The 15892-nt window shown below is 40.3% G+C and overlaps 1 protein-coding gene across 1 annotated transcript in view; it reads left to right on the plus strand.

Moving 5' to 3' along the window:
• Positions 1-15892, plus strand: part of utrn (utrophin) — a 686012-nt gene that overhangs the window by 288393 nt on the left and 381727 nt on the right. The window contains exons 36-41 of the mRNA XM_087991761.1: positions 932-1102; positions 8897-9073; positions 10448-10585; positions 10781-10933; positions 13319-13495; positions 14049-14237. Coding sequence (XP_087847887.1) covers positions 932-1102; positions 8897-9073; positions 10448-10585; positions 10781-10933; positions 13319-13495; positions 14049-14237 — 1005 coding nt within the window. The remainder of the gene's footprint in view (positions 1-931; positions 1103-8896; positions 9074-10447; positions 10586-10780; positions 10934-13318; positions 13496-14048; positions 14238-15892) is intronic.

Here is a 15892-nt window from a genome sequence, read left to right on the forward strand (position 1 = left end):
CCAGTTTTTTTTCTGCTTGATGGTAATGCTCAGGACATTGGTGAGGGGGTATTGGTGACAGTGCTGTTGAACTTCAAGAGGAGCTTTTAATATTCTCCTGTTCAAAACAGTCATTGCCTGGCACATATGTACTGAAAATATTACTTGTTATTTACAAACTAGAGCCTGAAAGTTCTCCTAGTCATGAAGTATATGGCTGGGGAACTGATTCAGTTTCTGAGGAATTGAAAATGATATTCAACACTGTGTAACCACTAGTGCCCATCCCAAATTCTGACCCTATATTGAAGGGAAGATCACTGATGAAGCAATTGACGATGGTTAGGCCTACATCACTATGATGAAGAACTCCTCCAGAAAAGTCTGAGATTGAAGTGATCAATTCTCAAATGGGAATCTTTATTTCTGCTTGGGACAACTTCCACCCTGATTATCAATGTGTTAAATTTGGTTGGGCTTCTTGATACCATAATTGAATAAATATCATCTTAATGTTAATTTAGCCCCTGTAACCTCTCCACGTTAGTGGAAAAGAGACATACTTACATCAACCTCCTACATATTTCTATAAATCTAAATAAATCTAAGAGTGGAGTGTTATGACCAGAAAAGTTGAACTCCATTCATTCACCCAGCTTAAGGTTGCTGAGTTCCTAGTGTGACTATTTGTCATCTTAAAATGTGTAGTACACATGCTTGCAATCTCTTCATGAAGAAGTTAGTAATCCAACTTATGGAATACGTTTGGTTTAATAACTGAACAAATGTCTTAGTATTCCTCACCTTTTGCAGTAATTGCTGAATATGTAAACAGATGAATTAGGAACAGAATGCTGAATACCCTCTGTGAACTTTGTCGAGTGGGTTCTATCAATCTGCACAGGCACTCTTCAAAATTTAGATCATTGTAACTGTTGTAATTGTTTTGCAGCGTTTTCAATTTGAACTGGATGGAATCAGTTTGCAAGTTGATGATATACGTGACCAAGCTGTTTCCCTTATGAAAAATAATGGTACCATGTGCCGCGAAGTGGTGGAGCCAAAGCTAATTGAACTGAATCGCAATGTTGAGAGAGTTTCTCAGCACATCAAATCTGCAAAAGTGAGTGGTTATAAAAGCACATTTTTCTGGCTGTCAATAATCTACAGAAGTTCAGCAATTGAGACAAATTTATTTCTCTTGATGCTTTGAAATGTCAAATCTAGCTGTTCAAGACTGTGCTTAATGTCTGCTCATCAGATGAGATTAAATTTTTAGTTTAAATGTTTTTATTTGGAGTGCCAACCATTTGATATGATTATTGCAGAGGGCACTTATTGCCATGAAAAATAATTTGTGCCATTCTCTTCAAAACACAAATTTTCTGACTTGACCAAAAGTTACAAACTGAAAGCTTGAGTCCAGTCAGTTTTAAAAAAACACTCCAGTGAATGTTCTAGACTGACTTCACAGGAAGCTGTGACCTCAGAAAACATGTCTGACTAAGACTGCTGGAATATCTCTTTTTGACAAGTCAGTTCTGTTCAGAAAATCCAGAATGTTTGGTTGAGTTGTGTAACTTCAGATGGCAGTGTGACCAAAGTGACTGTTCGCCTTCAGCATCTTGTTCCCTAATTAAATTTCCTTTGATAATCATTAATTCTGTACTATTTGCAAGCTGTAGCTACATGTCTCAGAATTATTCAGCATGCACCTTGTTCTGAATTGAACCATATTTCAGAGCTTGTATCTCCCCCCATATTGTATATTGAGACAGAAATAGTCTTGAGAAAATTTAGGCTGTTTTGACCCCTTGGGATCTGAATGAATTTGGACATGCTTGTTGGTATTCAACCGTTTACAGACTTTTTGGCATTAAAACAATTATAAATATCTGTTGTGAGGAGATTTGTGTATTATCAGAAAGACAGACCTGAATTCACGTCGTGCTTTCTAAATTTGTTAATTAACTTATTCAGACATATAATGACGCACCTTCAGAACAGACAGAATTTGAACCCAGACCTCCTGGCCCATTTAGTACGTTTTATGACTAGGAGACATCCCAAAGTATCTTCCAACCAATTAAACTGTTATGATCCCTTAGTAAACTTTGTGAATGTTTAAAGAGGAATTAAAATATTCAATCCTCAAGGTTCCACAGTTTCATAAACAAATGACTATTACTTCAAACAAATACTCTAAATAAATACTGACTTAAGTACTTATTTGCATTTTACTTTGAAAACCACATTAAAACATAGCTATAGACATTTTAGACTAAAATGCTCAACTGAACATTCTATTTTATGCTGACTTGTCTCAGAAATTCTTGGATTTCGTTTTCAGATTAGAATCATAGAGTTATACACTGAGAAGAGGCCCTTTGACCCATTGAGTCTGTACCAACCCATCTATACTAATCCCACTTTCTTGGATTCCACATCAAACTTGTTCTGCAACTACCTTGTAAAGTCTTGGACTTATCAACTCAAACCTGACTTCACTCAATTCCTGTGCACTTGCTTAACATGAAACTAAAAACGTTTTGATTTTTAATAGCTCTACTCGGCTCTTTCTCAGATGTTTACAGTTGTTGGCAAATACTTTCCTTTGCCTGCTGAACTCAGTGCTTACACCTGATAGCTTGTTTGCTTCTAGCTCTGACCTAGTGCTCTTCTGCAAAAATCCCACTGACAACTTCACAGAATTCTAACAAACGCTCCACCCTATATTATTTATCTCTATGGTAATAAAACCTAGTTGAAATGTCTGATAGACATTTAAATTAATTTAGCTTTTAGCTTCAAAAGTAAATTTCTTTATTCAGGTACCCTAATAAATGATCTACATCTATAATGGATCCACCAAGAAAGATGTGTTTACAAATGCAGTTTTATCTTCTTTGATTTGAGACTGCCAGATTTATGACATTTACGAGTTTGCACCATGCATGGTGGGCACTGATCTGATTAGGATGGTCAATGTTCTGAAGTGTAGTTGTGCTGTGCTGTATTTCTGCATCAGGGTTGCAAAGTGAGCAAACGGCTAGGGGCCCTATTTTACAAGATTGCTGATTACAGCATATGAATCTCAATGTGTATATTCATCAGTGAAGCCTGTAATTACAAAACCCCAAATAAAACATTTGTTATATGTGGTTCTGTAATTTGGAAGTGCTCGTACAACACTTCTGACTGTTAATAGATATGCTACCCATCAGTTTAAAGTAATCAATCAATTTTGTAACATAGCTGATTAACACTTGCTAGAAGTGACATATGTTGATGCATAGTGACCCATTCTTTGTAAATGAAAGGAATATAGTCAAACGTTGTGCCTTTTTCTAAATGATCGGCAAACTCAGGAGCCTATAGTTCCTCATCGCTTTCTCCATGGCAATACCTCGGCCATTCAGAGTTGACTTAGAGAGTAAAAGCAGAGAAGTGATGCTATGCTTCTACAAATCATTGGTCAGAACATATTTGGACTATTGTGATCTGTTCTGGGCACCTCATTTAAGAAAGGATGTTAAAGCCCCATTGAGAGTTCAGAGGAGATTTACCCGAAGATACCAGGAATGAAGGGTTTGAGATGCAAAGAAATGTTGGAGAGATTGTGTTTATTCTCCTTGGAGCAGAGATGATTCAGAGATGTTCTTATTGAGGCATTCAAAATTATGAACAGTTTTGACAGGGTAAAGAATGATCTTCTGTTTATATTAGTTGGTATATCAGTACCTAAGGATCACAATTTCAATATTGTCAGCAAGATAGAGGTGGCATGGTGGCTCAGTGGTTAGCACTGTTGCCGTACTGCAACAGGGACCGGGTTTGATTCCACTCTCGTGTGACTGTGTGGAGCTTGCATGTCCTCCCTGTGCTTGCGTGGGTTTCCTCTGGGTGCTTTGGTTTCCTCCCACAGTCCAGCGATATGCAGGTTAGGTGAATTGGCCATGCTAAATTGCTTATAGTGTTCAGGGATGTGTATGTTAGGTGAATTAGCTATGGGAAATATAGGATATAGGGATAGGAGTGGGTCTGGGTGGGATGCTGTTCAGAAGGCTGGCCTGCTTCTGAACTGTAGGGATTCTATGATTCTAAGAGAACTAGAAGTGAGGTGAGGAGAAACTTTTTTTACTCAAGAGTTGTTAGGGTTTAGAATGTGCTGCCTGAGACAGTGGTAGAGATGGATTCCATACAACATTTCAAAAGAGAGCTGGATATGGTTTGAAAATGAAGTAGTTAGTGGGCTAGGGAGTGGGGCTAGCTGGGTAGCTCTTTCTGGAGCTACAGGCATGATGGGTTGAATGGCTGACTGTACTGTAAAATTCTATGACTTGCCAATCAATCTGTACCCTTTTCTGCTGTGGTATAAATGGTTGATGGTTTGAAATTGCGTATTCTTGCATTTTTCCTGATGAGTTCAAAGTGAAATCTTCAGCAATATGTTTCTCTTTTCAGAAATCTTCAAAGACATTCCAACATAAGAATACTGAATAACGTGTTTGCTTTATCATTAGAAAATGTGATGGGGATTTTTGCTTGATTTCTAGGGTAATGGGGAGTGGGAGGAAAAGAGGATGCACATTTTCCTATGAAGATAATGAGCCTTATTTTGGACAAAAAGTTAATGTTAGGCAGAAATGGCATGATTATTGGTGCTTGGACCAATTTACAGACAGTGCAATCTGTTACAGCAAATATAGTAATTGCTATAGACCTATAGTAATTATTTAATATGATTAGTAACATATATTAATTTTCCAGCTTTGGATAGCCTAATCCAATGTGGGCGGCACGGTGGCAGGTGGGCGGCACGGTGGCACAGTGGTTAGCACTGTTGCCTCACAGCGCCAGAGATCCGGGTTCAATTCCCGCCTCAGGCGACTGACTGTGTGGAGTTTGCACGTTCTCCCCGTGTCTGCGTGGGTTTCCTCCGGGTGCTCCGGTTTCCTCCCACAGTCCAAAAATGTGCAGGGTCAGGTGAATTGGCCATGCTAAATTGCCCGTAGTGTTAGGTAAGGGGTAAATGTAGGGATATGGGTGGGTTGCGCTTCGGCGGGTCGGTGTGGACTTGTTGGGCCGAAGGGCCTGTTTCCACACTGTAATGTAATGTAATCTAATGTGTATATGTAGTTTTAATGTTTTAAGTATTTAAATCTTTCCGCTTGTCATCTTCAGTGAGAAAATGTCATGCTTGTATGGGTGATTCAACTTAGCTTCCTTTGTTGAATTTTAGGTAGCCAAAATACCATGATGTGTCATGTGAGATTGTATTTGCAAATCTATTGCAAAAACTCATTAGCTACTCAACTGAAATAAGAAATCTCTTCATTGATATGTAGACATGAAGTGGAGGTGACAGTGTTGGACTGTTGTTGACGAGGTCAATGCCAGGTTATAGTCCAACAGTTTATTTGAAACCTCAAGCTTTCAAAGTGCTGCTGCTTCATCAGGTGAAGTGAAGAGAAGCACATAGGCACAGAATTTATAGGCAGAGAAATCAAAAGATCGTACAAATGCAAAGTGGAGTGTCAACAGGCTGAATAACAAGTCTTTGCAAGTGATCAAGAGTGTCAGACAGTGTGAGTAAAGTGTCAGCAGCTGACTAGCAAGTGAAGGGATGATGTTTTATCTGATTAATTGAGGCAGAGAGATAATTACAAAAAATTAAAAATAATATGGTGCTGGATACAAACCAGATGGCTGGCATAACATGATAGGTATAGGGGTCGTATGCCGAAGGTCTAACCAAAGTAATGAGTAATCTAAAACTGTACAAACTAATTAAGGTAGAGAGATCATAACAAGTTATCAGGTGATGGTGTCAAAACAGGACAGTAAGCAAGATTTTACAAATACAGAACAGTAGCACAACATGAACCCAAGATCATGGTTGAGACCGCTTTTGTGGGTACAGAACTTGGCTATCAGTTTCTATTTGGTGATTCTGTGTTGTTGTGTATCTCAAAGACCGCCTTGGAGGGTGCTTATCTGAAGATTGGAGGCTGAATGTCCTTGACCAGGTGTTTCCCAACTGGGAGGGAACTTTCCCGTCTGGCAATTGTTGCACAATGCATTCATCCATCAAACCTTAAATAGACCATCATTTGCAGCAATCTACCCAGCCTTCAGGACAACATCGACCACAACACCACACATACCTACCATGGCAGTCTCTCAAGATATGCCATATCATTGACATACACCATCACGTAGGGTCCAACATGTACACGACAGTGTCTATCTCAGACACTGCAGGCAAGGATGTCCTGAGGCCTGGTATGTTGGCAAGACCATGCAGATGCTACGTCGAAGAATTACTGGACACTGTACAACAGTTGCCAAATGGAAATATTCCCTCCCAGTCGCGGAAACATCAGCGGTCAAGGACATTCAGCCTCCAGTCTTCGAGTGAGCATCCTTCAAGGCGGCATTTAAGATACACAACAATGAAGAATATTTATGGGATGAGGGTGTCGCTGGCTAGGCAGCATTTATTGTCCAGAAGGCAGTTAAGAGTCACATTGCTGTGGGTCTGGAGTCAGATGTAGGCCAGACAAGGTAACAATGTCAGTTTCGTTCCCTCAAGGACATCAGTAAACCAGATGGGTTTTTCCGACAATCAGAATGGATTCATGGTCATCATTAGACTTTGAATTCCAGATTTTTTTTCTTTTTATTTAATTCAGATTCCACCACCTGCCGTGGCGGGATTTGAACCCAGGTCCTCAGAACATTATCTCGACCTCTGGGTTAACTGTCCAGTGATAATACCATTGCCAGTTCCGTCCCCATGCAGATGGTCTCAACCATAATCTTGGGTTCATATTACAATACATGTAACCTCTCCGTACTGTTCTGTATTTGTAAGATCTTCCTTATTTCCTGTTTTGACACCATCACCTTGATAAGGCATCATGGTGGCTCAATGGTTAGCACAGTGCCATGGACCAGGGTTCGATTCCAGCCTCAGGCGACCATCTGTGTGGAGTTTGCACATTCTCCCTGTGTCTGTATGGGTTACTCCAGATACTCCGGGGAGATTGTGCCTTACCAACTTGATAGAGTTCTTTGAGGAAGTGACCAAGTTGATAGATGAAGGAAGGGCTGTTGATGTCATATACATGGACTTTAGTAAGGCGTTTGATAAGGTTCCCCATGGTAAATTAATGGAGAAAGTGAAGTCACGTGGTGTGCAGGGTGTTCTAGCTAGGTGGATAAAGAACTGGTTGAGCAACAGGAGACAGAAAAGTTGAAGGAAGTTTCTCAAAATGGAGTAAGATGACCAGTGGTGTACCACAGGGATCAGTGCCGGAGCCTCTGTTGTTTGTAATATACATAAATGATCTGGAAGAGGGTATTGTTGGTCTGATCAGTAAGTTTGCAGATGACACGAAGATTGGTGGAGTAGCAGAAAGCATAGGGGAGTTCAGGTCCATTGTACCCTGAAGGTGGCTGCAAAGATGGATAAAGTGGTCAAGGAGGCATATGGTATGCTTGCCTTCATCAGACGGGGAACTGGGTATAAGAGCTAGCAGGTCATGTTAAAGTTGTACAAGAGTTTGGTTTGGCTGCATGTAGAATACTGTGCACAGTTCTGGTCGCCACATTACCAAAAGGATGTGGACACTTTGGAAAGGGTGCAGAGAAGGCTTACAAGGATGTGCCTGGTATTGAAGGTGCTAGCTGTGAAAAGAGGTTGAGTAGGTTAGGTTTATTTTCATTAGAAAAAAGGAGATTGAGGGGGGACCTGATTGAGGTCTACAAAATCATGAAAAATTTTAGACAGGGTAGATAGAGATAAGCTTTTTACCAGGGTGAGGGATTCAATAACGAGAGGTCACGCGTTCAAGGTGAGAGGTGAAAAGTTTAAGGGGAATATATACAGCAGATGGTTGGTGCCTGAAACGCGTTGCCAGCAGAGGTAGTAGAGGCAGGCAGGGTAGATTCATTTAAGGTGCGTCTGGACAGATGCATATGAGTAGGTGGGGAGCAGAGGGATACAGATGCTTAGGAATTGGGTTACAGGTTTAGACAGTAGATTTGGATCAGCTCAGGTTTGGAGTGCCGAAGGACCTTTCCCGGGCTGTAAATTTTCTTTATTCTTTGTTCATCAATCCAAGCAATTGCTTTCCAGGTTGAACTTAAACCCATTTTGCATTGGAAATTATCATTTTACATTGTTGATAGTATTTGTACAAATGGATTTTTAATGCCTGAGAGAATTGAGGGATTTGGGGGAGTGGGTGGGGCCTCATTCTGATCTTTGCAGAAATACATTTTGCAGCTTTCTTACCTTTGGGTTTCTGTTTGTCTCACACTATGTTTCAGCCCTGTACATGAAGCCCTCCAAATCACAGACTTGATCGTCGTTTTCTTGCCACCTCTAATCATTTCAACGCTTAGTAATTTGGAGAATGCACTCTTGCCATTGCTTTTCTTGCTTTAGTTTCTTTGTGGCAGATACTGTCTTCTAACAAGATAATTCTCAGATACTTAAATTGTAATGACTTTTTCAGATGTTGAACATTATTGTTTCCCGACAATACTGCTTCCAGTCTTCATAACTTACACCTTTTTGACATTAATTTTCATTCCCTTTCATCACTTCATTCATGTTATCCATTGGTGTCTGTGGAACTTGTAATATGCTATATATTAAGACCTGTTCATCTGCAAGTCTCACTACCTTACCAATTGACTCGCTACTTTCACATCTGTTACAACTTTATCTAGTATTTCTTTTCTCTTGCTTAAATGTAAATGTTCAAGAGCTGTAATAATGGTAATTATAGTTTTGTCAATGAGAAAATTTATCACCCATGTACTTTGAATATATCAAACAATATTTATATTGCAAAATTTCAGTATAGATTGAATGTGAATAACTACTTTATATATGTGACTCTAGATGGAGGCAGCAATTAAAGACCCTGCACGTCATGAAAATGGGTCAAGACCAGGTATGGATACCAACCAGGTTTCATCCATCAATCTCGATCGCTTTGAAGCTGAGCTTCAAAACAAGCTAGAAGACCTGGAGAGAAGGTTACAATGTAATGAGGAGATCCAAGATGATGATGAAAAGGTAAAATATAGTAAATTGTTGAATTTTTATATACTGCTGTATCATTGGAGATTATGCTAAGTATCTAATCATGTTCAAAATACATTATGATACAGATATACTTGATGCATAAATCTATGAAAATACTGTTATGTGCTTAGAACTGATCTGCATGAATTATGTGTTTCTTTGGGAAAGCTCTGCTTGCTGTAAGATTTTCGCATCAGGCCGTCTCTGGTGTACTTCAGCTTGTTACTGAACTAATGGATCTCAGCCAAGTTGCCACAATTAAACTAAGTACAGCCTTTGTTTAATTCTCTTGACTGTCCTTCAAAGCCTCAGGTTTTTTTTCTACCTGCGTTGAAGCCCCTTAGAACTTTATCTGCATTTAAGATATGATGTAAGTGTGATTTGAATTGAATTGAATTTATTGTCACGTGTACTGAGGCACAATGAAAAGCTTCAACCCCAGGGCATCAATGTGGACTTTACCAGTTTCCTCATTTCCCCTTCCCCCACCTCACCCCTGTTCCAACCTTCCAGCTCAGCACCTTCCCCATGACCTGTCCCACCTGCCTATCTTCCTTTCCACCTATCCACTCCACCCTCCTCTCTGACCTATCACCTTCATCCCTACCCCCATTCACCTATTGTACTCTATGCTACTTTCTCCCCATCCCCACCCCCCTCTCATTTATCTCTTCACTCTGCAGGCACCCTGCCTCTATTCCTGATGAAGGGCTTTTGCCCGAAATGTCGATTTTCCTGCTCCTCGGACACTGCCGAGCACTGTCGATTTTCCTGCTCCAGCACCACTCTAATCTAGACTCTGGTTTCCAGCATCTGCAGTCTTTGTTTTTATCTACAATGAAATGCTTTGTATTGTGAGCAATACAGGCAGATCACATAGTTAAGTAGCATAGGTAAGTAAATAATAGGTAAACAGCGGCAAAAACAAAAACACAGGTACAGGCAAATGTTAAGAGTTTGTGAGTCCATTCAGTGTTTTAACAACAGTAGGGCAGAAACTGTTACGAAACCGGCTGGTGAATGCCCGATGGTAGAGGTTGTAGAAAAACATTGCCAGAGTGGGATGGATCTTTGAGAATGCTGGCGGCCTTTCCTTGACAGCTGGCCTGGTAGATGGATGCTATAGATTTTGTGTCTGGTCATTGTTCTATTTACATGTGAATCAAAGTACGGAAACACTCTTCTGATTCCAGATTGTATATGTGAATGTGGGAGTTTTAGTATATCTGTATTCATGTGGGCACATGTAAACATGCCCGTGTGGGCTTGAGTGGATGAGTGGGCAAATGCATGTCTACTACCTTGTGTGTATAGCAACATGTATGTTGGTGCTCGGCCTGTCTATTTAAAAATGTACTTTTTCAGGTGGATGAAGAAGAAGCGGATGTGGAGGAAATGCTACAAGAAGGAGAGCGACTGCTACAACTGACTGATAATGATAGGAAACAGAAACAAATCCGCAAAAAACTAATTCTATTACAGACAAAACATGCCTCTGTTAAGGTACATGTTGGAGTGTTCAGAATAATTTGTATCTCTGGTGTTAATCACATTGCTGTCTGTGGTTAGTGATTGATCTTTGTATGCAGCTCCAAAGTTGCTTGTACGTAATTTGATTGTTTAAAAGGGATTTATCTTTATCTACTCGGGATGACCTCCAAATAGAGTTGAAGACTATCTGTTTGCTGTGGTATTTAGGCAACAAAGTTAATGCAGAAGGAGCAAGTAGGAGGGCAGTCACCTCGATGGTTGCAGTATAAGAAAGAGGAAAACGAGTTCCTACAGTGGCTTGATGACATTGAGGAGCAACTGTTCACCGCTTCTAGCTCAGAAGACCAGAAGAGATTACAGGTAAAAATTATGCTCCTTTTAATATATGTCTTTTGTTTATTTTAATTCACTAACAGATGTGAGCATCGCTGGCATGCCCAGCATTTATTGTCCATCCCTAGTTGCCCTTGAGAAGGTAATGGTGAGCTACTTTCTAGAATTGTTGCAGTCCAGTTTGTGGCATCTGCAATGCCATTAGAGAAAGTGTCCCAGGATTTTGGCCCAGCGATGCAGAAGGAACGACAATTTATTTCCAAGTCAGGGTGGTGACAGTGTAGAGGGGATCTTGCAGGCAGTGTACTGATGTATTATTTGCCGTTGTCCTCCTAGATGGTAGTGGTCGTGGATTGGCTAACTAAGGAACTTTGATGAATTTCTGCAATGCATCTTGTAGATGCTATTGAGCACCATTGGTGGAGGGAAATGAATGTTTCTTGATGTGTGCCAATCAAGTGAGCTGTTTCCACTAGGGTGCTGTCAAGTTAGTTGAGTATTGTTGGAGCTGCACTCGTTAGGCAAGTGGGGAAAATTTCATCATGCTCCTGACGTGTATGTTGCAAATTGTGGACATGATGTGGGGAGTCAGGAGATGAGTTAAAGAACAAAGAAAATCAAGGCACAGGAACAGGCCCTTCGGCCCTCCAAGCCTGCGCCGATCCGGATCCTCTATCTAAACCTGTTGCCTATTTTCTAAGGGTCGCTATTCTTCTATTCCCTGCCCATTCGTGTATCTGTCTAAGTACATCTTAAATGATGCTATTATGCCTGCCTCTACCACCTCTGCTGACAATACGTTCCAGGCACCCACTGCCCTCTGTGTAAAGAACTTTCCACGTACATCCCCCCCTAAAATTTTCCCCTCTCATTTTGAACTCGTGACCCCTAGTAATTGAGCTCTAGGGGTCACAAGTTCAAAGTGAGAGGGGAGAAAGTTAGTCACAATAGGATTCCTGACCACTAACCTGCTCTTGTAGCCACAGTTTTATATGGTTGGTGCAGTTCATTTATAAGTCAGTGTAACCTCCACAGGGCCGATTGTCAAAGATTCAGTGATGATAATGCCACTGAATGTCGAGGGGCAATTAGAGTCATAGAGTCATGGAGATGTACAGCATGGAAACAGAACCTTCGGTCCAACCCATCCATGCCGACCAGCTATCCTAACCCAATCTAGTCCCACCTGCTAGCACCTGGCACATATCCCTCCAAACCCTTCCTATTCATATACCCATCCAAATGCCTCTTAAATGTTGCAATTGTACCAGCCTCCACCACTTCCTCTTGCAGCTCATTCCATACCCGTACTACCTTCTGTGTGAAAAAGTTGCTCCGTAGGTCTCCTTTATATCTTTCCCCTCTCACCCTAAACGCATGCCCTCTAGTTCTGGACTCCCCGACCCCAAGGAAGAGACTTTGCCTGGTTACCCTTTCCATGCCCCTCATAATTTTGTAAACCTCTATAAGGTCACCCCTCAGCCTCCGACGCTCCAGGGAAAACAGCCCCAGCCTGTTCAGTCTCTCCTCTAGCTCATTAGATTCTCTCGTTGGAGATGTTTATTCCTTGGTATTTGTCTGGCATGAATGTCACTTGCTGTTTGTCAACCTGGATGTTGTCCAGGTCTTGCTGCATGTGGACATGGACTGTCTCAGTATCTGTTTATCCTGAAGTGGTGCTGAACATTGTACGATCATCAGTAAACATTCCACTTCTGACCTTATGATGGAGGGAAGTCATTGATAGAGCAATTGAAGGTAGTTCAGCCTGGAATACTAATCTTAAGAACTCCTGCAGAGATGTCCTGGAGCTGAGATAACTTATGTCCAATAACTACACCATCTTCCTTTATGCCAGGTATGGCTCTAACCAGTGAAGAGATTTCTCCCTGATTATTTTATGTCTCCTTCATGCCACACTGTGTCAACTGTGGCCTTGATGTCAAGGGCAATCCCTCTCACTTAACCTCTGGAGTTTAGCTCTTTTATCCAGATGTGAAACAAGGCTTTAATAAAGGCAGGAGCTAAGTGGCCCTAGTGGAATCCAAACTGAGTGTCAGTGAGCAGGTTGTATTTAATCAGGTACTAATTGACATACTGTTGATGATGATGTTACCATTTTGCTCCTCACTGTGAGTAGACTGATAGAACAGGGCTTTTTTGGGCAATTTTCCACATTTGTGGCATAGATACCAGTGTTGTAGCTTTGTTCTTTGTGACTTCTTTAAATTAATACAGGATATTTGCTCTTCACAAATAGTGTTGTGGTTTTCAGTCAATATTAATTAGGACTCAAAATGTCACATGACTGATGAGTATTTTGTGAATAGACTAAGATCAGTAATATTGTTACACGAGTAGAGTATGAGATAATCCAAGGATGTTGACTCAAAATTTGATTTTTTTGTTCAGGAACTGACCCAAGACTTTGAACAACGACGGGAAGACTTCAATGTCTTAACACAGAAGGCACAAGATCTAATACAGTATCGTGCCTCTTCAGGGCAGGACCCCATTAGTGTGGAAAAGCGCTGGTGTCAGATAGAAACTCTGTTTTCCAATTATCAAACGCACCCTTTGAAATGTCCAGTAAGTTAATTTACTTAAATTACATGAACCCAAAATTGTCAGATAAGATTATTTTATAAACACAAATTCAGCATGTGCTGCAGCGCCTGTGGGGGGAGAGAGAGAGAGAGAGTTCACATTTTGAGACGAGTATGTTTCCTTTTTGGAGCTGAAGGGGGATGGAATATGAAGGATTTTATGTTGTTGCCAAAGTGAGTGGAGGAGTAAGTGGAACAGATGGTGACGTTGTCCACATCAAAAGGCAAAGGGAATGCTAATGGTAATAATCACGTTATTGATGGGAAATAAATGATAAAAGCACAAACAAGACATGGGATAAATCAAAATGGAAAACTGAGTTCATTGTCTGAAACTGTCGAAATTGTGCATAATTTATTTTAAAATGTATAAATTGTCAAAATTTGCACTAAGACTTGGGGGTGTTTCACTGCTTTTCTAAGGTAACTGTCAGTTTACAAAACAGATAGCACCACTGACTGAGAGATGCAAAATTTAGCCATTTCTGATTATTACTTTGTTGAAGTCAACTTCATTCTGCTATCTTTGTCTTCAGGAAATGCAAGTTATCACTGCTCATTATACCACAAGTGCAGGGACGACTTCGCAGTATTTCCCATCAGATTATCTTCTGGCCGTAAACAAGGCATTGCTTGCTCTGACTGATGTTGAACTAGTATTGAATGCACCAGAATTGAATAATGGAAAATATGAGGATTTCTCAAGACAGGAAGATTCCTTAAAGGTGCGTTGGATATACTGGAAAAGTATTTGAAACTTGATTTATGAATAAGTAAAATGGTGAAGTTAATACTACCAAGTAACAAATTGACACATTGAGACAGCTGTCCATTATTTTAGCAGGCTAGCACTACCCTGAATTATGAAATATATTGTGTGACAAATGCTGTAACTGCTTTGGTATAAAACTGTGCATGATGTAGATAACTGAGCAATGCTGCAAGGTTATTCACTAGATTATTGCAATAGTCTAGCAGTTCCAGTTCTGCAATACTGAAGTCATCAAGTTACTACGAACACAAGCTCGTACTAATGTAAATGGAAACAGAAATTGCTGGAAATTTTCTGCAGATCTGGTAACATCTGTGGAGAGAAATCAGAGTTAAAGTCTTGGGTCCAGTGACCCTTCCTTAGAACTAACGGTAGCTACGAAAAGCATGGTTTTCTTGTTAAAGATAGAGTGGGGGAGGTGGGAAGAGTAAACAGCAGGCAGAGTTAGAGCCCAAAGAGAGAGAAGAGTTGGACGAAGGAATAGATAAAGACCAGCTGAGGAGAGGGGAGAATAAAGTACCCACGCAGAGATGAAAGGAAGGATAAATTGAGTTGGTGAAAATTGAAGGACTGAACTGCATTCAGAAGAAAGGGTTTTAATTGCACAATATGGAGAAAGCAGGAATTTGAGACACCTTGATATGTACTCTCAATCTTATAATGGTTGGATTACTTCTCATGGATAAGATCTACCTTTTTCAGATGAGGTGGCTTTTAACGTGACTGATTGTCAACTCCAGTCCTCTTGAAAGCAGCCAAGGAAACACAATTTTTAGTTGAAGCTCCTAGTCAAATCTATAAAAGTGATTTTTACCTCAGTTATTTCTATATTGAGCTTTTTAAAAACATGTAAAATTTGTACTGACGGCATTAATTGCACTATCAGTTTTGAAGACAGACTTGGCAGGGTAATTGCAGTATGATGATGGATTGTTTTAATGAAGCTATTCATTGTTATTTGTAATTTATTTCAGTAGAATTTTGAATATATTAAGATTCCATTTGGAGTGGATGGCTGACTGTTGACCAATGTCAGAGTACAAGTGACCTTGAGTGAAATCATTGACCTCTGTAATAAGACCTTCCAGTTAGTTGTACTTTGAGAACAACACAAGCTGCCCAAGTTTAAGATGGAGCTTAATGAGGACGATAGGTGTCTTAGTCAGAAAATTCAGAATGTTTCGTACTGGATAGCTTTAATGCAATGGCAGCTGAAAAATATTTTGCTCTACGTATCTCTCATTTCCATGCATTTTCAGCAATACTGCGGGTAAATGTTCCATAGACTCCGAGTCAGAAATGAGACTTTAGTTAGGAGATAAACTGGTTAGTTTTGTTTGACAATCTGACCATAAACATTACATCTTTAATGGGAAACCAAAAGAGAAAATGCTGGAAAATCTCAGCAGGTCTGGTAGCATCTGTAAGGAGAGAAAAGAGCTGACATTTTGAGTCTAACTGACCCTAACATCCGCAGTAATTTGCTTTTCTCCACATCTTTAATGGGTGTCAGTTAGCTCAATAACTGATTGTCAATGCAGAGTAATACCAAGAGTATGGGTTCAGTTTCTGCAATGTCAGAGGATCACCACCATGAAAACCCAACCT

Source organism: Chiloscyllium plagiosum, unplaced genomic scaffold, assembly GCF_037043375.1.
Source record: "Chiloscyllium plagiosum isolate Xiang-an unplaced genomic scaffold, Cpla_swu_hap1 HiC_scaffold_10, whole genome shotgun sequence".
NCBI classification, from domain to species: domain Eukaryota; kingdom Metazoa; phylum Chordata; class Chondrichthyes; order Orectolobiformes; family Hemiscylliidae; genus Chiloscyllium; species Chiloscyllium plagiosum.